The 22,408-nt window shown below is 35.3% G+C and overlaps 1 protein-coding gene and 1 long non-coding RNA gene across 5 annotated transcripts in view; one reads left to right on the top strand and one right to left on the bottom strand.

The window, feature by feature from the left end:
• The window catches only part of LOC309657937, a 1,158,638-nt gene that overhangs the window by 486,195 nt on the left and 650,035 nt on the right, over positions 1–22,408 (bottom strand). The window lies entirely within an intron of this gene.
• PARP8 (poly(ADP-ribose) polymerase family member 8) overlaps positions 1–22,408 on the top strand; it is a 188,920-nt gene that overhangs the window by 101,876 nt on the left and 64,636 nt on the right. For all 4 annotated transcript variants that reach the window (XR_014261954.1, XM_082455877.1, XM_082455875.1 and 1 more), the window contains 5 exons: positions 1,847–1,884; positions 9,019–9,108; positions 9,677–9,747; positions 11,240–11,317; positions 13,234–13,328. Coding sequence is in view for 3 of the 4 variants with exons in the window: in XM_082455877.1 (XP_082312003.1) it covers positions 1,847–1,884; positions 9,019–9,108; positions 9,677–9,747; positions 11,240–11,317; positions 13,234–13,328 (372 nt within the window). In the remaining variant the exon portion in view is untranslated. The remainder of the gene's footprint in view (positions 1–1,846; positions 1,885–9,018; positions 9,109–9,676; positions 9,748–11,239; positions 11,318–13,233; positions 13,329–22,408) is intronic.

The raw sequence follows: 22,408 nt of genomic DNA, 5'->3' as shown, positions 1-22,408 counted from the left end.
ACCCCCCTGTTCCCCTCCCGCTCCAGCTCTTTACTGTTCAACTGTCCTGTGTCCTCCATAGTTTCTTATGAAAACTTAACACTGATTCTTGTTTCCCTATATGTAATGTGCCATTTTTTTCTCTTCTTTAAATTTTTTTTCTTTTTTTTTTTTTAAAGACACCAATTGTACTTGAACATTTTTTTTTTTTAATTTATTTATTTATTATTTTTGGCTGTGTTGGGTCTTCGTTTCTATGAGAGGGCTTTCTCCAGTTGTGGCAAGCGGGGGCCACTCTTCATCGCGGTGCGCGGGCCTCTCACTATCGCGGCCTCTCTTGTTGCGGAGCACAGGCTCCAGACGCGCAGGCTCAGCAGTTGTGGCTCACGGGCTTAGTTGCTCCGTGGCACGTGGGATCCTCCCAGACCAGGGCCTGAACCCATGTCCCCTGCATTGGCAGGCAGAATCTCAACCTCTGCGCCACCAGGGAAGCCCTAAATTTTTTTTCTTTATATTTGGTTTTCAGCAGTTTGACTGTGTGTACCTAGAATTAATTTTCTTTGCACTTATCCTGTTTGGGATTTTCTGAGCTTCTTCAATCTATACATTATGTCTTTCACCCAAATGAGGAGATTTTCAGCTTTTTTTCCCCTGCATTATTCTCTCTTTTCACCTTCTAAAACTCTAATTATATAAATTATTTGCTGTTTTGCTAGTGTCCCACAAGACCCTGATGATGTCTTTGTGTTTGTTTGTTTCTTCTTGAGATTGGATTTTCCTTTACATCCTTAACCATACTTATTAACTGTTTTAACATCATTGAGGGCTAATCCCAACACATGGGTCAAATTTTCTCTCGAATGTTGGTTCAAGGTTCCTATTTGTTCATATGTCAAGTAATTTGGACTGTTTTCACTTTGTGAATGATACGTTACATAGGCTCTGTATTCTGTACGTTTCTTCAAAGAGAATTGATATTTTTTCGGTCTTAACAGGCAGTTATTTTGGCTGAACTCGAGCTCAATTTTGACTTTTCTGTGACAAGTGGCAGCTCCACTGATCCATCCAAAAAGCTAATATCGAATATGTGCTGTGCATCGTGCTTATGTGTCTACCATAGGTAACTGTGCTGAAAATATGGATAGACATGGACCTTAACCTCAAGAGCCTTGCAATCTACTTGACACAGAGAGGAGAGTAAGCAAAGTATGACAAATCCCCATATGTCATATGAGATAGGTACATAGAGACAGTGGAGTTACTGAAAAAGGAGTTGTTAAAAATGATTTTTGAAACCACTCAATCCTTCTGAGAACAGGAGGTATTTTATTTATTATATATAGTAATGATGAAAGATTGGCTGATGAATAGCTATTAGTTACACTGTCATACTTTTGTTAATTCTTTGAAGAAAAGGAAGTGTTTCAAAAGCACAGCATATTGTGAGGAAGCAATGTTAAAAATAAATGTTTAAATTTATAAATGTTTAAATTCTTCAGTGCCGTACTAAACAGGAGAAATACTTCATTTTTGGTAAGAAAAGATGATTTGATAAAACCTGAGCAAAACAATGCACATGATCATAAATAACTGAATGTTAGACGTTGCTGAGATAAAAGACCTAGCTATACTAAAAAAAGTATCACAAAAGATATATCTTACTATGTCATATATCTTAAAAATCTGTAAGTTTCCTGTGTCAAATATCAAAGACGTTTTCTAATCCATTTTGGTATCTATACCTATATCTATATAAAGTAATGGGTAACACGGGGTTGGTGTTTATTGTGTAAAAGCATGTTTGCCCTAGCAGTAACTTGAGCCTTTCTTTTCTCTCTCTCTTTTTTTTTTTTTCCTGTTTTGACAGTGTGTCCTATTCAGTACATGTATCTGAAGATTACCCAGGTATGTTTTTCTTTTTCTTTTTATTACAAATATTTATGCCATGATTCTTTGAATATTTTATTCTTCTGGAGATGTACAATGTATATAAATATATCTAGGGGTGAAGGGTTGGCAGGGGAAGACTTAAAGATATAAAAGAATTCTGTTGATTGCCTGTGAGTTACATGTCTCACCCTGAGACACAGTACAGAATCAAAACAGTTTTCCCATGAAACTACTTTCCTTGAGTCCATATGATAGCTTCATCCTGTATATTTACCTCATTACAATTAAAATAAAGATTCTCTAAAGTGGTTTAGTTGTTGGCTTTGGAACATTATTTAGCTTTTCATACTCTAAAAATAATGGGTAGGAGTAACAGCTAAAATAATAGCTAAACATAATAGTAATATTTGAAAATAATAGGCCTTTTTTTTTTTTAGATTTATTTTATTTATTTATTTTTGGCTGTGTTGGGTCTTCGTTGCTGCACGCGGGCTTTCTCTAGTTGCAGCGAGGGGGGGCTACTCTTCGTTGCGGTGCGCGGGCTTCTCATTGCAGTGGCTTCTCTCATTGTGGAGCACGGGCTCTAGGCACGTGGGCTTCAGTAGTTGCGGCACGCGGGCTCAGTAGTTGTGGCTCACGGGCTCTAGAGCACAGGCTCAGTAGTTGTGGCACACGAGCTTAGTTGCTCCATGGCATGTGGGATCTTCCTGGACCAGGGATCGAACCCGTGTCCCCTGCATTGGCAGGCGGATTCTCAACCACTGCGCCACTGGGGAAGCCCCAATAGGCCTTTCTTAATTTCTCTAAATTTATATATAATTGGACACATCTCACAACAACTCTCTGAGGTTGTTACTATAATATCCTCATTTTACAGATGAATGATGACACTACTAGTACGAGGAAGAACTGCAATTTGAACCCAATAGTCCAGAGCCCGTGGACCATACCGCTAGACTGTACTAGGCTTCTTGCACATGCACAGCTGTCCTCACTGTGTGTCCTGAAATAGATTACTAGATCCACACACACTTGTCCATAGAAAACTGAATGTAACGTCACTACAGATCTATTTTTCTATAGATCAAACCAGTATCTTTCTTCTAGGCCATGTTCAGTCTTACTTTCTTCACTGTGTAATCTCACCAGAGCCCAGGATGTGTATGCCAACATTTAAGTCATGATAATTTGGACTTGATCTTTAGTATTTTTCTCACTAATGATGTCTGTAATTTTATCTTGAGTAGAGCATGAGCACTGTAGACTTAGTGTAGATCAAATATGACTTGATTAGTTTACCCCAAAGAAAAAAGTATAATGCAAGAATCTATTTTTTATCATATTCTGTGGTAAAGATTAGCAAATTTTAACTGCCTATGTTTCATATATATATTTTTTACTCCAGCATTCTTACTTAATAAAATCTGATGGTTACCAAACTAACTGTTCTGATCTGTCAGGGTCATAAATTGAAATCATAATTCCAATTCCTATTCAAATCTAGCCATTTTATTCACTTACTATGCATGATTGGGATCATAGTTTTCTGTGGCATCTAAAATGAGTAGATTGCTATAAGTAACTTTGATTGTGTATACTTTGACTATTTTTTTTTAATAATTAGTTAATAATGTGGTATGAGGATATTGTAAAATATTTTTTTAGCCTTTAAGCTAAGTATTTCCAGTGGCAATTTGCATTATGCATTTAACCTTTTTGTAAGATCAAATGTTACATTTTAAAATAATTTTCACATATCGTAAGTTCCCTTACAATTGTTTTGCTATGATCTCCATATGTTTTAAGCATAGCATTCTATAAAACTATTGTGCAATTTTACAAGGAGAGTTATTCGTTATTAAAAATATGCCTATTTTTAATAGTAGTATAAAAAGTATTCTAGGCAGATATTATTGGAAGAACCAAGACATGAAATGTATAAAGAAAAAAATTTTCTTAGCTGGTTTTGCAATCAGCCCTCTCCCTTATTATGATATAGTATGTTTTTGATGCTGAATGTTTGCTTAAGTATGTTAGGAAAATAAAAGCCCCACTATTTATTGTAAATATTATGATTATTATGCTTCTCATCTGAGGCAGCTCCTAGAGATGTCAGCCAAGAGAGATGCAGGACATTTAAGTCAGGGTGATAGAAATAATGCCACAAATGAAAGCCCCCTGAAGACAGTAAGTGAATTATTCTGTAGCGCAAGAAATATGGTAGATGCCTTTAATAAACCAAGTGAACCAAATGTTTAGCTCCCTCTTGTGGCCAAGAAGTATTACTCTGGTTTTTCTCGCCATACGGGAGCCCCACTGGAACTACAGTATACAAAAATTGAAATTAAAAAATAAAGTATTGGTTATCATTAGTGCTTTTTAAAATTGAGTTTACATCATGAAGCAAGTTCATAGTGAATTTCCAATATAATTTAATTTATAAAAAAGAAGTGTAAATAAAACAAAGATGGAGAGAGAGATTAGTGCATTTGGGGATAGAATTTTGAATTGGTTGATGCCAAGTATCTTCTTATACATGATTGAATTGATTCTAAATACCAGTCTGTGTATAGACAGAACAAGTGCTATCATGACATTTTATACTTGAAGAAATGTGCTGAGAGAGGTTAAATATCCCCCAAGGATGTGTAGTTTGGTGGTAACCAAGTCTATAATTCAGTTCTGATTCCTATCACTTCTGAGGAAGAAGTAGTAGTAGTATTTTTATGGAACTTTCTTCAAAGTGAATATTACTATGATAATATGTTCCCCATTATTAAATTTTAATCCATAGTTATTTGTACTAGGAGTTCAGTTAATATGCTTGATTTCTCATATAGATAATATTATATAAAAATTATGTTTGTTCTTCCTTTCCAGTATTCATACCTGTATTTTTTTCTCCTCTTGTACTGGCTAGAACTTCCAGAATGATTTTTAATAATAGATATGAAAATTGGCAGCTTTGTTCCTTTTCTCAAAATTAGTGAGCTTGCTTCTAGTCGCTTTCAGAAAAGCAAGTATCATTCCTTTTCTCATTTACTAAGCTTTTTTTTTCTTTTAAGAATGAGTATTGTCTTTATCGAATTCTTGTTTGGCATCTGATGAGGTATCATATATGTTTTCTCCTTTGAATAGAAGGTGACAAGTTATATTAGCAGATATCTTAAGGCTGCTCTATAAGAACCACGTGTATTTTGTCATGTACTCTGTTATTAAATACATCAAATTGATGACAGAGTTAAACTGTTCTTTGGCATTTGATAGAACTTGCTAGCAAATCTATCTGAGCCCGGTATCCTTTTAGGGATGGTTCTAGAGCAGTTGTCATGTTTTTCTGCCATGATTGGTGAACCTGTTCTTTGTTTCTATTTCTAGTCATTGTTTAACATGTGTTCTTCTTGAAAGCCCACTATGTTGGAGGAATGTCCAAATTTTTCAGCAGAAAGTGTTTTTAATAGTATTCAGTCTGTAAGTCTAAAAATCTTCTGCATCTCTGTGGTTATTTCTCCTTTCTCATTTCTGTTATTTTATATTTATTCTTGTCTTTTTCTCCCCTTGATTTTCCTTCCAAAAAGATTGCCTATTTTAAAAATTATTTCAAACAAATAGCTCTTTTATGTTGCTTTTAATTTCTAAATGCAGTAATCTTGATAGTACTTTTATTAATTCCTTCTGCTAATGTTGCTCAGGATTTTTTTCCTACTTTTTCTGGATAATACGGTTCAGTGCTTATCTCATCGTCTAAGTGTGAAAATACAGTATGGAATTTTTTTGGCCTATGAACATGTATCAGCATAATCCTCCAAATTCAGGATTATGCCATCCTATTTATTTCCTTAGCAGATTTGCCATTTTATAATTTTAATCTATTAAGTTACCTGTGCCATCTATTGGAACTCAGTTTGTTTTTGTGAAAATGAAAATTGAGAGGGTCTTCAAGTTTTAGGTATACGTAATAACATGTATATAAATGAAATACTAAAGATATATTGGCTCTTTAAATAAAATGAAGAAATAAAGCAGCCTTCTAGTTTACCTGTGGAGTTTATTCTGTAGACAGTTTTCTGTTTTTTAAAGGTAAGTATATTACAAATCACAGATAATTGACTCTGTTGTGACAGGCCAGCAGAATTCTTTCTCATCAGTTACCACCTTTAATTAGGAGGCTTACCTACTGGAGGGTATGAATTCTCTCATTTCTCTTACATATTTTACAAGATACTGCAATTGTTGAGTGACAATATTTTGATATAAAAAAACATAGCAAAGCATTGATGTTTGGATTCAGACAGTTTTACCACTTACTACGCTATGTGTAATTACTTTAGTTTCTTAAATAATTTGGGTGAATTAATTTTTCTGAGCCTTGGTTTCCTCATCTTTAAAATAGGGATAATAATTGATTGGCTTGGTGGTTGACATGAATATCATATGTAGGGGAAATATGCAGATTATATTATAAAACCAGTATAGTTATTATTTATAATTATTTCTATTAAGTTACATAGTAATGAATAATGGAATGATGGCTTAAATTAGAAATAGAATAACAGCAGTAGTTTAAGAGATGCGTTTCCATAGCTCACTACTCATCTCTCCCTTGTCCACAGAAGTTCCAGTAATGCTTGCATAGTCTGGTAGGGAAGGGAAGAGAAAATATTCATACTGTTAACAGCCTTTAACAAAAATCTACAGGTTGTCTACAAAACATACACGTTAAAGAACCTAATAGTCCCCGGAAGCTTTCAGAAAAAAAATTGTCAGCCTTAGACTCAAGTGGGAGACTTTCCATGAAGGAATTTGAGTTTGAAAGCATTCTGTTCTGTCACTGACTCATTCTGTTACCTTAAATGCATTCTTTATCCTTTTTGTGTCCTACTTTCCTATGTCTAAACAAAGACAATGTATTATTACAGATGTCAAAATAGGTTGAGGAAGATTTAGAAATAATTAGTTAAACAACAACAAAAGAAAACATAGAATCAATTCAGACAGCTGGGACGCTCCTCAAAGATCATCAGCAAACCTCTTCATTTTATAACTAAGCAGACGGTGGCTTAGATTTGAAGGGATCAACAGCTAATTGGTAGCAGAGTCTAGATTTGAAGTGCTTTGTCTACTCTTACATTTCTGTTCTCGACTTGAATACACCTCTGTGATCTGGCCTATTGTATCGTAATGGTTATTTAATGGATACTGTCATGCAAACTGAAAGCATTTTGGTTTGGGTAAATTAAGCCAAAAGCAGAAATTAAAAGTGTTCTAATGCTTAAATACTAATCAAAATAGAGACTGGTAGAAAATCTCTTAGAAAATGATATGTCGAATGCCTAATCCTGTCTTTCGGTATTATGCAACATTTATTTACTAAATTATATTGTCTTGAATCACACCTCACTGCCTTCCAGTGTCAACACTTTGTGTAAGCCATTTGATCCTTTAATCTTTTTTTTAAAATATAAATTTATTTATTTATTTATTTATTTTTGGCTGTGTTGGGTCTTCGTTTCTGTGTGAGGCCTTTCTCTAGTTGCGGCGAGCGGGGGCCACTCTTCATCGCGGTGCGCGGGCCTCTCACTGTCGCGGCCTCTCTTGTTGCGGAGCACAGGCTCCAGACGCGCAGGCTCAGTAGTTGTGGCTCACGGGCCCAGTTGCTCCGCGGCATGTGGGATCTTCCCAGACCAGGGCTCGAACCCGTGTCCCCTGCATTGGCAGGCAGATTCTCAACCACTGCGCCACTAGGGAAGCCCCGCATTTGATCCTTTAAATTGAGTTATTCATTTCCCTGTTTTCTTAAACAGAAAGTTCTAATTTATTTGCCTCTTGATGCTTTAGTAGAATCCTCCTCATTCCATGACGCTGAGATATTCCATGATAAGGAGTCCACTGTACAGATTTTTCTGGATCTTCCCTTCTAGTTGGTGGTCAGCTATTGCTTCCATTGCTCTTTTTCTTCTCAAGTTTGCGTCAAGGAATCCATTGTCCATAGGGAAAACCTAACTATGAACAGTGAATCAGTAAGGCTCTGAATGAGGGTTAAGAAATTTAAAAACTCTGTTTTAACAGAGCAGCTGTTGACCCTCACCTTAAGGTATGAGTTTACTGACAGAAGAGATCCCAGATAAGCAGTCAAAGGCTCACCTAATATGATGAGACAGTAATTAAAAAGTTATATTAAGTCTGTTTCTTAATCCGGGTTCTCACTTGATAAACACAAAAATCCTCACACCCTCCTAGATGCTACTTGAAAAGGAAATAAGGCAAAATTTGTAATTAGAACAAATCAAAGTAATGGGGCAAACCTGTTTTGTTTCAAGTCTAATCCACCCCCATCTCCTCTCAGATTCCTGAATAACTTAAAGCCTTGTGACTTTGAGAGTGTTTTGTGGCTACGTTGTGAATACATATCACTGTCATTTACTCACTACTCAAGGTCTAAAAACAGTACAGATGTTTCTTTGGAAATAAAGTAATGACTTAGCTGTCTATCAGTTAAAAATCATGTTCTCACTGTACTGACACAATATTATGAAAACTGGGCTCAAGATCTTTTATCATGTGTTCAGTAAGTCATCTGAACACTCATTTCTCCTAGCAGAAATTGATACAGGCTTCTATTGTGGGTTAGGTATATTTTATACTTTTATTTTTTATATATATCTTTACATTTTTTATACATCATTGATGAGTGTATTATAGGACCATTATTTAAAAATTGGTTAAATATTTGTTGAATAGCTGTGTCGCAGATGCCCTGTAATCATCAATGAGCAAAAAAAATAACAGTCGTGTGTCATATTACCATATACTTGGTACCAATATTGGGAAGGATGCTCTTCACTGAGTTGCGGCAACCAGTTGCGTCCAAATGATCCATCACTGCATGGGATGTTAGAGATGTGTTTGGATAGTCTCTATCCAAAGTCCATATTTCTCTAGGAGATGCAAACATCTTTAAAGAAGCCATTTACAGTTAATTCGCACATAAACCTGCAATTTACTTCATTTTTTTTTCTGAGATTAATCAGAACAGTAGTGTGTGCCTTATGAGTGTTGGAAGTGATGTGGCTATACCTTAATTTTTTTTAATAAAGGTTGTACTTTTTCAAGTTACTATGCCTTTAGTTGTCTGTATTTCTTTTGCAGATAATACGTATGTGTCAAGTTCAGAAAATGATGAAGATGTATTAGTTACTACAGAGCCAATTCCAGTAATTTTTCATCGAATAGCAACAGGTAATAGGAATACACTATTTTCTTAAATTCCAGGTTAATATTTTCTTGATTGTAGGTAGCTTTGTTTTTTGGTTTCTTTTAACTCATATAATATTTATCCTTGGCATCTATAAATCTGGTTTTCCATACAGATTTTCTATTTAAAGTCATTAATTTGTTTTTCAACAGTTTTTTAAATGCATAAATTAGTACATTTAAGAAGTCCCATTTAAATGCCTTATGCAGATATTTGCTTTTGTGAAAATATTTTCACTCATAATGATACTGCCAGACAAACTGAATATTTAAAAAACATACTGAAGGCAATGTAGATCCCATGAAATATATAGTGAGAGCTGAAGGAATTTGTACTGTGGCCACTTCAGTTTGAGCACATTTTTATAGGCAATTAAAAATCAGAATAGTTTGTGTGTAATATAATTCTGCAACATAATATAATTTCAAATTATCCCTTAATTTCTCTTGCAAAGGAAAGAATCATCTATGGGGTGTTTTTATACTGAAACTTATGAATATTTGGTAAATAGTATACTGAAAACTAAAATGATTCTTTAATTGTAACTTTCAGAATTAAGAAAGACAAATGACATTAACTGTTGCTTATCCATAAAATCCAAATTACAGAAGGAAAATGGGGAGGTATGTAAATTACATTTTATGTTTTATTATATTTCTTCAAACAGTATAGATATATTTGAAATTTACTGTGTATCTGTAGTTAATATCATCATTATTTAGGTTAAAATTGCATATAGTGAATGAAGTACACGCTCCTGGCTTAGGGACTTACGTATGGGAAAGATGGTGGCCTAAAATTAGCTACCTTTAAAGTAATAGAAAGAACATCTGGTTTAAATCTAAATAAAGTGCATACAAAACCTAACTTGTTCTCTGTGTTTTCATCAAATAATGTAGTTGATTGAAGAACACTTACGTAACATATTTAGAATAACCGTATGTTATTCTAAACTGTATGTTTAGAATAACTGTATGTGGTATACATAGTTTTGATCAGACCCTTAAAATTTCATCTGTAAAAGATGATCTTTCTAGCTAAAGGAACACAGAGCTTGGGTATAGTCTTATTATTTTTGGCCAGTGTTAAAACAACAACAACAAACTTTTCCCCTTTCCTCACCTTCAAGAAATTTACTTCAATCTCTAAGTAAATACTGGGACATTAAACAAACAAAATGAATGTGGTGGGACCCGACAATTCTTTGGTTTTAAAACTATGCACTGAATGCAACCCTGCCTTCCTCTCAGTGTTGTACCATTCATCCTGCTCTTCTTAGCCAAACTGAGAATCACTGATTTAGCATTATTGCTGCTAAAACCAAAAACTGTTTGTATTTTATAAAACCCAAATTCCCTTTTCTCGGTTTTTTGTTTGCCTTAGTAATTTGAAATTTGATCTAGAAATTTAGGGACAATTACAAAACATTGAACTAATAGATTCCTGTATCTAAAAGCAGCTACCTTTCTCTTAATTATTTTAACAAGGTCGGGGATAGGAATAGTTACTTTAGATGAATTTTTGTTGTTTGTACTTTAGACATATAACAGATATGGTTCAGTTAATTAGAAGCTCAAACTTCAAGTTCAAGCATATTTAATTAAATATTCTTTTGAAATCTGAAATCTAAAATAATTTCTCCAAAGTTCTCTTCATTATGTGATTTGTATTTATTTTAATAATTTGAGTTTTATATTATTAGATTCAAAGTGCCTTTTCTTTCATACCATTATGTGGAGTTGGCAGTGGAAGTGAGAACAGTCTGGGATAAATAACGCTGAGGAATTTTTTAATAAAAAATTGAACCAGTGTGAGCTGCTCAGATGTTTTATCAGAACAAACCCAAAATTGTAATTGATGAACATAGCTTTTTATATACATCAAATATTAAATTGTACAACTCAAGACCAGTGAAATGTACATAGAGCTTAATGCACCCACAAAATTGTCTCTTACCACCTTTTTGTTTTTGGTTTGTACTGCACCAAGAATTCTTTTATTTAAAATCCATGTGATACGCATAAGACCTACCTATTATGGCCATTTGGTACTTTTGTTTCAGAAGGAGGAAAACTAGTTTGACCATTAAAATTGTCTTCTTACTATTATTTTAAGGAGTCAAGACAAAATAGTACGGTGGAAGAAGATTCTGAAGGAGATAATGATTCTGAAGAATTTTATTATGGAGGACAGGTAAGCACACCAGCTCCTCCAAACAGCCACTCTCAAAGGTAGCAATAACCGTACGTGTTCTAGTGGAAATCTGTGCTTGTCATCTAAAAGACCTGTGTGTTGTTCAGGGTTCTGTAACTAACAAGGAAATTCCTATAATTTGTCTGTCGCTCATTTTCTATATATTTTCAGAAATTAAGGTTACTTTTGCAATTATTTGACTGTAATCATTTATTTACATTGAAGTTGTCTTAACTTCATTACAGATGTTTTTCAGACAGCATCTTATTATGCTTTTAACTTTTACATTTATTAAACATATTGTGCTCAGTCAATATTTTGAAACGGTGACACTAATAAAAGCATGAATTGTTAGTTTTATTTTATTTTTTTTTAACTTATTTATTTATTTATTTTTGGCTGTGTTGGGTCTCCGTTTCTGCGCGAGGGCTTTCTCTAGTTGTGGCGAGCGGGGGCCATTCTTTTTTTTTTTTTTTTAAACTTTGGGTTTATTTATTTATTTACTCATTTATTTATGGCTGTGTTGGGTCTTCGTTTCCGTGTGAGGGCTTTCTCTAGTTGTGGCAAGCGGAGGCCACTCTTCATCGCGGTGCGCGGGCCTCTCACTGTCGCGGCCTCTCTTGTTGCGGAGCACAGGCTCCAGACGCGCAGGCTCAGTAATTGTGGGGCCAGTTGCTCTGCAGCATGTGGGATCTTCCCAGACCAGGGCTCGAACCCGTGTTCCCTGCATTGGCAGGCAGACTCTCAACCACTGCGCCACCAGGGAAGCCCGCGGGGGCCATTCTTCATCGCAGTGCGCGGGCCTCTCACTGTCGCAGCCTCTCTTGTTGCGGAGCACAGGCTCCAGACGCGCAGGCTCAGTAGTTGTGGCTCACGGGCCTAGTTGCTCCGCGGCATGTGGGATCTTCCCAGACCAGGCCTCGAACCCCTGTCCCCTGCATTAGCAGGCAGACTCTCAACCACTGCGCCACCAGGGAAGCCTGAATTGTTAGTTTTACATAGAAGGTGATTAACCTTTATAAAAACTGATGGGCCCTAATTATCGAGCATCCTCGTTATTTGTATCCATTGTCTTCCTTTTCCTTCTATACTAAAGTGTTTGTTGAAAAATTGTTATGAAGAAACACCGTAATTTATATATATGAAAATGGCATAGCCACATATGCAAATATATGAAAGAATTCATTATATTTTTCCAGAATAATGTTAAAATTTTAAACTGAGCATTTGATTGTAGGATATGGCTATATAAGGTGTCTTGTTCTGTTTCTGTAAACTTCTTGATCCAATATGCTTTGTAACTTGGATAGTTTAAAGGAAAGGTAATATGTTAAAGAGATGCTTTAAAGCCAGTTATTATTATGTAAAGAATGCAAGTCAATTTATTCATTCAGAATCAGAAATTAGTAATTTGTCAATCAAGTGTATGCAAGGCAGTAGACGTATGTACGGACGTAAGTAAAACTAGGTTTCCTTTCTCCAGGAATGCCTTACTAGGAATGGGGTACTTTTCCTAATGATTCTTTAACCGATATAACACTAACATTCTGCAAAATAATTCTTCCTGTTTCGATTTTTGTTTACACTGCTAATTCTTACAGGGGGAAGTAAATGTTTTTTTTTCAGTCTAGAAGTTTTTCAGATTATCTGCCACTTCACTCCTTTTAACATTGGCATTGTCTTCGTATCAAAGTTGTCATATATTACTTTTTAAGCATAATAAATTATACTAGATGTATGTGAACCTAAGAACTTTAGTGAATATATTGCTGAACTGTCTATACTTTTTTCATGAAGGCGACCGAGAGAATGCCCATGGCAGAACTACAGGGTCACCTGTCCAAGCGATTGTTTGTATTTTGATTTTTTGGATTCTCTTTACCCTAAGTCATTTCTAAGTTATCCCTTTTCATCAGGTGAACTATGACGGGGAGCTGCACAAGCACCCCCAACTCGAAGCTGATTTGTCGGCAGTGAGAGAGATATATGGGCCACACGCAGTTTCTCTCAGGTAAATAAATACCTCTGGTGAATACAACTTAAAATTATTTGGAAAGTCATTGGAATTTTCTGTTGGAGTTAAGTGGAAATTTTCTTGGGCTTAATTATATTTGAAAGTACATGAGAGAGTCTATTATGTTTCTGCTTATACAAAATGGCATATTTATGGCTATGATTTTTTTGTGTGTACACATGGTTTAATAAGATCACATTGATTTCATTAAAAAAACTAGTTATTTTTGGAGAGTTAGTCTGATAAAATATCAGTCTTGAGTGGCATCGTAATCAATTCCTGTAATAGATTTGGCCAGCTGAGCCCATGTTGTTATCATAAATTAAGGACGTATTTGTGTGAACAATAAAAATAAATAATGCATAACCGCTGGTATCCAAGTCACATTGTGATATGTAATCTGGCCCCTAAAAAAAGAAAGGAAAAAAAGACATAAGTTTGTGCAATGTGTGTTTGAATGATAATTATTCTTTTTGTTGCAGTTACTTAATATATTATTTGGTGATAAATTTCCAGGCCATTTTCTATTACTTTAATCATTCAGAAGACCCCCACCATCCCTATTTAGACTTTCTTTTCTCTCCTTAATTTAAGAAAAACCCTTTTCTGCCATCATACTTGTTTCCTTCCATGAGTCAGATCTGATTTTTCAGATTTTTGTTATCTTCCTAAAGTCTCCAAGTCTTCCTATCTTCTCCAAGTCTCCAGACTCCTCTCACAGCCCGACCTCAGTTCCAGCCTCATCCACCCAAACCAGGATTGTTTCTGTTCTCGAAACATGCTATATTTCCCCTTGACTTTGTCCATTTGCCCAAGCAGTGCTTCCCTCTCAAACCCCGTTGCTCTCTTTATTCAAGCCCCAGCCTAAAGGTCAGCTTTTCTTTGAGCCTTCCTTGAATCTCTGATGCAGATTGGTTATTCTGCCGTCTGCACTCCCATCACATTTGGCTCTTAATCTCACTTATTAGTCTCTTCATGTCTTGTCATTATGGGTTTACTTCTCCCCCTCTAGACTCTGAATTCTGTGAGTGCTGGGGCAGCACACTTTTTTGTTATTTGCCTTTATTTTGTGTTGGTTTGGTTTTCAATCCTGCTTGTACTCCAGTACTTAGCCTAGCACAGGGCATATATGAAATATAAGCTGGGGGCTTCTTGACTGTTTTCAGTGGAAGGTCTGTGAAAAATGTTCATATTATCTGGTTATATTCTTTTCAGTGAACATATGCAGATTTTGAGAGAGCAAACAAATACTTAAGGGAGTATAACACAGCTGTAATTTATAATTGCTAACTGTTTCATTTTACCTGCAGAAACTCACAACCACCTGCGGCCTAAATAAGCTGGGATTGTACACCCGGACCCTCTCCCTCCTGCTCATGGAGGGATATTAGGCTACAACTGAGTGAGAATGATTGGGATTATACTTGGAAAAGCAAATCTTTGCAATTTCCAAAGTTTTAGCAAATTAGCTGTGATCATTTCACAATTGATCTATGCTCTGGCTCCAAGATAAGGAATATGGAGATTCCATAAGTATTATAGAATGAATAAATGAAGAAGGCAACAGGGACTATCAATAAATTGTCCAGGGATTCCCTGGCGGTCCAGTGGTTAAGACTCCGTGCTCTCACTGCCGAGAACCTGGGTTCGATCCCTGGTAGGGGAACTAAGATCCCCCAAGCTGTGTGGCTCGGCCTAAATAAATAAATAAATTGTCCAAAACAATGACTAATTTTTTAACTTCAGTCAGACTTTGGTTGAAAGCTTAAAACTTTAATCGCAGTAGTTTAACCCTCTCCCCCACGAAAGAAAAATGTCTGTATATGATTAACTCAACACAACATAGAATTTAGCTGCTTTTCATTTGAAATATGTATTTTTGTTTAGAGAATCACTTTACCACACATTGATTGCTTTTATAAAGTTTTTTTACATATATTTCCATGCTATCTAGGCCTCAATCATATCATATATATGTGTGTATATATATATATATATATATATATATATATATATGAATATTTTTGTTTCTTCAGCAAGCATTTGATAATTTCTTATGACATTACTATCATAAGATAAATACTTATAAGTTCTATTAGTATCTTCTATTATTAATAAAATATTGATAATTTATGGACTGTTGAAATTAGATAAATATCTGGAATTTCATTCAAGTGAAGTATCTAAAGTCATAAGTAGTTTTGATTATTTTCCCCTTGCCTCTTTCACTTACGAGTTTTGATCCAATTTAACTCTCAATGAATGCAAGCCATGTTCTTGCCTGCTCTAGATTTTCTCTAACTACAGAGGATGTTTCCAGAATAAATAACCTCCCAGAGGCCTCATGATATAAAGGGAAACCACAGCAGGACTAGTCTGATTTACTTAAAATAAATAAGAATGAATTTACTGTCTGGTCTCAAATACTGTGGCTTGGACACATGGGAGAAAGGAGTAGTTAGGCCTAAGATCTTGGAGTCACCTTCTTTGCAAAGTTTTAAGTCTGTTGAAAACAGACTGTTCTAATTAGCTGTTCTTTTACTTAATTGAGGTTTATAAGAACTTAATGGAGTTTGAAGAGCAAAAGTACCTCAATATGCATAATATGTTATTTGCTGTCATTTTTTTTTAATGTGACATCTAATGAGAAAGGCAGCTAACCACATCTAAGTTCTCTTTAAGAGATGAAAATAACAGAGATTGCCTCAATTGAGGCAAAACTCTCTTTTAGTAGGTTGAGGGAGGCTATAGAAAAAGTGACCGATGATGAATTTATTACTTAAGTAGGGAATTTTAGCTCTACCTGGCCAAATCATTCAAAAGCAGCAGTCTGGCTGGGTTGAACTGTGCTTGGAAACATTGATGACCATTCTGATTGACAGGCTCTTGTGCAGGAAGTGAGTTAGGTCTCTGGGGAAGCATGGTTAGCCCCCCCGATCAGTCTGCATGTGTCTCCTCTTGAATCATGCAACAAAATGAGGTTATTTTATGTTTTTATTATAAATTTACTCCTATAGTCATGTATTCATTTAAAAAATGATCAGTGCTATTGAAAACAATTTGAGATTAATATTTTTAGAAAGCAGGGAATTACAAATCACAAAATTCTCATTTGACTGGGAATGAAATGATTCTGATAATTTGCTGATGGTGTTTCAAACTTTTACCCCAAATAAAATATCCTTTGCTTTATGATCATCCATCATCCATTTAAAGAACTGAAGGCATCTGAGTAATATTCTAATCTTTTTATTGTGGCTAATGTTAAAGTAGGTTGGAAGATTGCAAGATTGTGACTATTCTGCATTTTGATCACTTTTTGTGGTTGGGTGATTGTAATTTTGGAGTTGATGTTTTGGAGGACAGGGCATGCAGAGGATTTTTTTAAGGTTTGAGGAAGCTATACCACTATATTCAGGCCCACCACCCAAACATATATCTCATGGAAAAGAGAGAGAGAGAGAGGTTGAGAGAGAGCGAGAAAGAAAAGGAAAGAAAAAGCCACATAAATCAGGGTGGACCACTTTAATTTCTCTGGATTTCCATTAGTAGTGGGCCAGTAGGACTACTTAACAAATCTCTGGTTCTCCTCTTCTGGCAGATGGCAGGATTGTATTTCCCTACCTCTTTTTTTTTTTTAATTAATTAATTTATTTTTTCGCTGCGTTGGGTCTTCATTGATGTGCGTGGGCTTTTGCGGCGAGCGGGGGCTACTCTGCATTGCGGTGCACGGGCTTCTCCTTGCAGTGGCTTCTTTTGTTGCGGAGCACGGGCTCTAGGTGCATGGGCTTCGGTAGTTGTGGCGCGCAGGCTCAGTAGTTGTGGCTCACGGGCTCTAGAGCGCAAGCTGAGCAGCTGTGGCTTTGCACGGGCTTAGTTGCTCCGCAGCATGTGGGATCTTCCTGGACCAGGGCTCAAACCCGTGTCCCCTGCATTGGCAGGCGGATTCTTAACCGCTGCACCACCAGGGAAGTCCCGTCCCTACCTTTTATAATATCAGTAGTGGACACACAACTAGTGTTGGCCAGTGAAATGTGAGCCAAAATGCTAGTGTGTGAGTTCCCACATCTTCAGTACTCCATCACTCTGGGCTCCTTGGCGACTACAATGAATAGCATTCTTTCTAGTCCTCTGATTTCATAGTAAGCAGGAAGTGTGAGTGAGATATAAATCCTTTTTTTGTGTGTTAAACCAGTGAGATTTTGAGGATGTTTGTTACTACAGCATAACTTAACCTACACCGAAGTATGTCATTCGTCAAAAGATCTTGCGTTGGATGTTTGTAATGTCCTTTGCAGCATACTGATTCTCCCGCTTCTGCCTCTGGAGCCTACGGAAAAGCAGTCTGAATTGAAAACCAGGGGAAAGTGATGGCAGGAGGCACACAGAAGAAAGAAACAAAGAGAAGACTATTTTTCAAAAACACTGGCATAAAATCTAGATGCAAGCTTCAGAATGTGAGATCCCAGTAGAGTCACCTCTACTTCCAATGCCTGTGCTTTCCTCAAGCAAAACCAAGGACTTTTAAACGGAGGGCAGAGTTGTAGCAAGTGTTTACACTGTACCTCTTATACACTGTTATTTTATATGGGTTTCCTTTCTTATCTGGATCTAATTTTTAAATTCTTCTTAGCCCTGTTGTCCTTTAGCGAAATTTATAGCTACCATGAATACAGTCTTGCAAATGCTTTAATCTGCCAAGACTTCTTCCCAACTACTGAGTTTGCATATTTCTTGGCCCATTCACAAACATCTCTCCCACACTGAGCATGAAACACACACTGAGTAGGCATGCAGAGATAGACACACAAGCTGTTGAGTTTCAGATGTCATAGGAAGGTGTATGTTTCTTCACAAAATATATTTCTTCTCAAAATATAACTGACTAATTGTTGAAAGCAGAAATAACTAAATAGCAATAGAGGTTTATTTCCCAAGAACTTGTGATAGAGTTTCATGTATGTGTGTGTGTACGCATATAATTTCCTTGACAGTTGATAAGGGAAGGCTATCTATCTGAAATATATTTTTATAACCAGCACAGTCCTGCTAATTTTGATCAGATAGTATTATAAAACATCAGAACAGTATAATAAATAAGCTGTGGTTTTATAGAGAAAGGAAGACCAACATAGATGGTCTAACATTTAATATATTGTAAGTATGTATGTGGTATCATTAATGAGGATGTTGTCTTGATTAGTTCCACTAAAAAACAGGAAATAAATTGCTAAGAATGCTAACACAGTGCCCTCAAAAATGCATGTTCATAGAAAAATATATTTCACACATATGTTCTTAAATGAACTAGGTCACATGTAAGTAGTCCAAATCAGATGGCTGGATTTCAAGATATGTCAATTCAAAGACTAATAACTCAGATGCTGGAAAGAAGTTTGTGGAGCAGTTCTTCTCAAACCCTCAGTCCCAGAGTGAAACAACTGCATCAGATCATTTCTGTGTAGTCTCCCTTCTCTTAAAAAAGTATTCAAGTTCAATTTGATGTGATCTTTTCATGGTGAATAAATATAGGCAGTGCACGGAATTGTTTTGAATTATTATAAACCCGATACATACAGCATTCAGTACACAATCAGATATCAAGATTCACAGTTCAAGTTGCATTCGTATTTCAAGCATTCGCCTTGATTCTGCATTTGCTAATCATGAGATCCAGAGCTACTGAAAGATACTCAGATACAGAAGCAATCCTGATGACTGGGCCGCTGCATCTGGACGGACTGTAATCACGCTTTGTAATCTCGCAGTAGGAAATGTGAAATTACTGGCATTGTATAAAAAGGGCATCACAAGGGAAACTGGTTTGCATATACACAGTGTTGTTGTGAGTTCTTTGAAGTGTGGCATAAAAACAAAAGTGTAACTATTTACAGATCTACACCTGCAGAATCCAGTTAATTGCAAACCTTTAATGCCTCTGCCTCCTTAAAATTCTGTATATATGCTCTGCTATGGTGAAGAAGAACACTTGTAACCCTTTAGTTACTTTTTTTTCAAAGAAATTGATAGTATTGGGAACTGGGAAAATACTAACTTTTAACCAAAAAAAATGTTGAAAAAAATCATATAAAGAATACTTCAGAATTCACATATTAAAGGTTTTATAAGGAACGTATATCACATTCTGATCATAACGTTATGATAAATTCTGTTGAAATGATCTGGAAATCTATTTTTGAAGAAAACAGCTGTGGGTAAGGTTTGTGCTGAATTTTGTTATCTCTGATTCCTTTTTCTCTGCCTCTAAACATACCAAAGTCTTGCCATCATAAATAAATCCAAAATTATTCTCCCCTCTGAAATTGGCAAAGATGGGAGAAAAAAATGCCTGGTGATGATGAGGATGTGGAAAATGGTCACTGGGGGATCCTTGCTGGTGCGATTATAAGTTGTTTTAACCTTTTAAAATAGTAACTAAACAGTATATATTAAGACTCCCAAATATAGTTATACTATTTATTTTACTCAGTAATTCTAGAAATTATTCTCTGGGAAGACAGCTGCACATTGATTTTTATCCAGAGAGCTATTTATCAATATTTATAGTGTAAAAAAATTGAAAGCAACCTAATGTTGTATTACATAATTTTATTCATATAAATACAGACATTTAAATTTATGGTTTTGAAGAGTATTCCACAATATAAAAAAATACTCATTATAGAAAAAGTGAAAGAGCAGAACAAAAATCTTTGCATACCTTATTATCCTTAATAATAATCATGTGTATTACATGATATATTAATATATGAAAGAGACTGGAGTGAGGTATAAGCAAGAAGAATTGTTTCTGAGTGACTGTGTTACAAGTTATCTATTGTCCGTTTTTCTTTTTCTCACATTTTATATAATGAGTCTATATTACCATTGTAATCAGAAAAAGTAGATTTTTTTAGGAAATACATAACATTTTTTAATAAAATAAATTTTATCTGCAACCTATAGTTAATATAAAAGTACTCTTTCTACTTTTTTGGTTTTCCTATTTCTATTTTATCTAAATAAAGTGTTTTAGTTTCCATAGTGTTTTGGTGATATGCTTGCTCAGTGAACAGTATATTTGGAACATTTCCCTCAGGAAACTAAATGTTTTTATATCAATATTTATAATAATGGGTAATTTAAAAAAATTATATCAATGTGCCATCATTTAAGTATTTCCTTATTATTCAATATTCTTTTTTTTTCTAATTTCTACTCTTACATACATCCTTCTAGGTAAAAGTTTGCACGTATTTGTTATAATTTTCTTGGGAATGGTTGTTGTCAAGGCCTCTTTGCCTCACCAAAATGTCTTTTGCACATCATTAGTGATCTATCCTCATCATTGTATTTAATGGCTCTCTTTTAACATGCCTGGCTGTAGGTATTTGACTTCTTATATTATGAATAATTTGCTGGTGTTCAGGGTCAGCAAATTATGACCACTGGGCCATGGGGCCTGTTTTGAACAGCTCATGGTGTTTGCTTTTTTAAAGCGTTGTTAAAAAAAAAAAAAAAAAACCCAAAGAAAGAGAAATATGCAACAGAGACTCTATGTGGCCTGAAAAACCTAAAATATTTACTCTTTTGACCTTTATAGGAAAAGTTTTCTGAACCCTGAAGTAGAGGCATAAAAGAAATGGTTCTTGTGCTTGGTCCTTCTTCTTGTCTTAGTTTCTGTATAATTTCGTAACTAAGTTGGCATACTTTTGTATCTAAATTTGCATATATGTCTAAATTTGTAAAGGGTTATACAGGTTTTTATCCTTTATGAATAGCACAGATGTTTTGATGCAGGCAATTAAAGAATTCCTATGTGAATAATTTTATCCCTTTTCTTCTTTATGTAACCTTTAAAAATATGACCATGAAAAAACAAAAAGTAATTTCATAAATAGTGAAAATGTGCTCAGTGTTTTGATATATTTTTAAGGAGAGGATGGAGAAAGCATAGAGGCTGAGTTATTATTTTCTAACGTGCTGCATTTTTTTGGTCATTGATATCAAAAAGCAAAAGGACCCTCTAGATTCTTTTATTCGTCAAATTACATAAAGCCATTTAATCATTAAAAATGCCTTCTCTAAACCCTATAAAAGTGCCATAGTTTTGTACTCTGTTAGCATTATTTGCATATATCATACACAGAAATTTTCATTGAGTACTTACTGTGCCAGATACTGTACTGTACAGTTTTGAAGTTGAACGTGAGTTCAATGCCTGGCTTCCCACTGACTTCTTATCTGCCCTTTGACAACTTGTTTCGCTTTCCTAAACCTCAGTTTCCTCATTTGCGAATGAGGATAATTATAGTATCCCTGTCAGAAGGCTATGATGAGGACCTAATGAGATCATCCATTAATGTTTGACCTGGTTTCCAACACAAAGTGATAGTTTATTGAATATTGAATCGGCTAAGCACTTGCATAAGTAAATAGGATACGTGTAGTCACATCCCAGCTCTGCTACAAAGTGATGACAGGTGAGTTACTTTATTACTCTGAGCCTCAGTTAATGGACATATAAATTGTATTTATATAAATATAAATGGTAGTAGTACCTATAGTGCACTATGATCGCATGTATGCAAAATCCTTAGAACGATTTCTGGCATGAAAGTGCTCAATAAATATTGGCCATTAACTTTTGTAATTTCTGTTATCTCTATAGTTTTCTCCTTCACTATGATTTGTATTTGTAACTTAAGAAATTTATTAAAATATCAAAAATAGGGATGTGTGTATGGAGAATACAAAAATTGCTGTTTTTATGATCTTTGTTAACTGTATGCTAGTTTGTGGCACTGTGTTGGCTGGAGAAAAGTTGGTCTCCATAATGTCTTTATGTGGAATATACTGTTGTTACTTGTTTTAATTTTGATACATCAGACCTTTAGAGCTGCCTGTCAAAACATAGTGACATTTAAGTGGCAGAGCACCTGGACCAGTTTCAGAACCACCATCTAACGTGACAGGAAAATTTATGGGCACATTATTGTGGCAGTCACTTATCCCTCCACCCCTTCCTCGTGTCAGAAACTCCTTTCTTGCCCTTAGAGGCAGCTCTTCATCTTCAG

Source organism: Balaenoptera physalus, assembly GCF_965194825.1.
Source record: "Balaenoptera physalus genome assembly, chromosome: 3".
Taxonomy (NCBI): Eukaryota; Metazoa; Chordata; class Mammalia; order Artiodactyla; family Balaenopteridae; genus Balaenoptera; species Balaenoptera physalus.
Note: the sequence above shows the minus strand (reverse complement) of the source record. Positions and strands in the feature narration are given on the sequence as shown.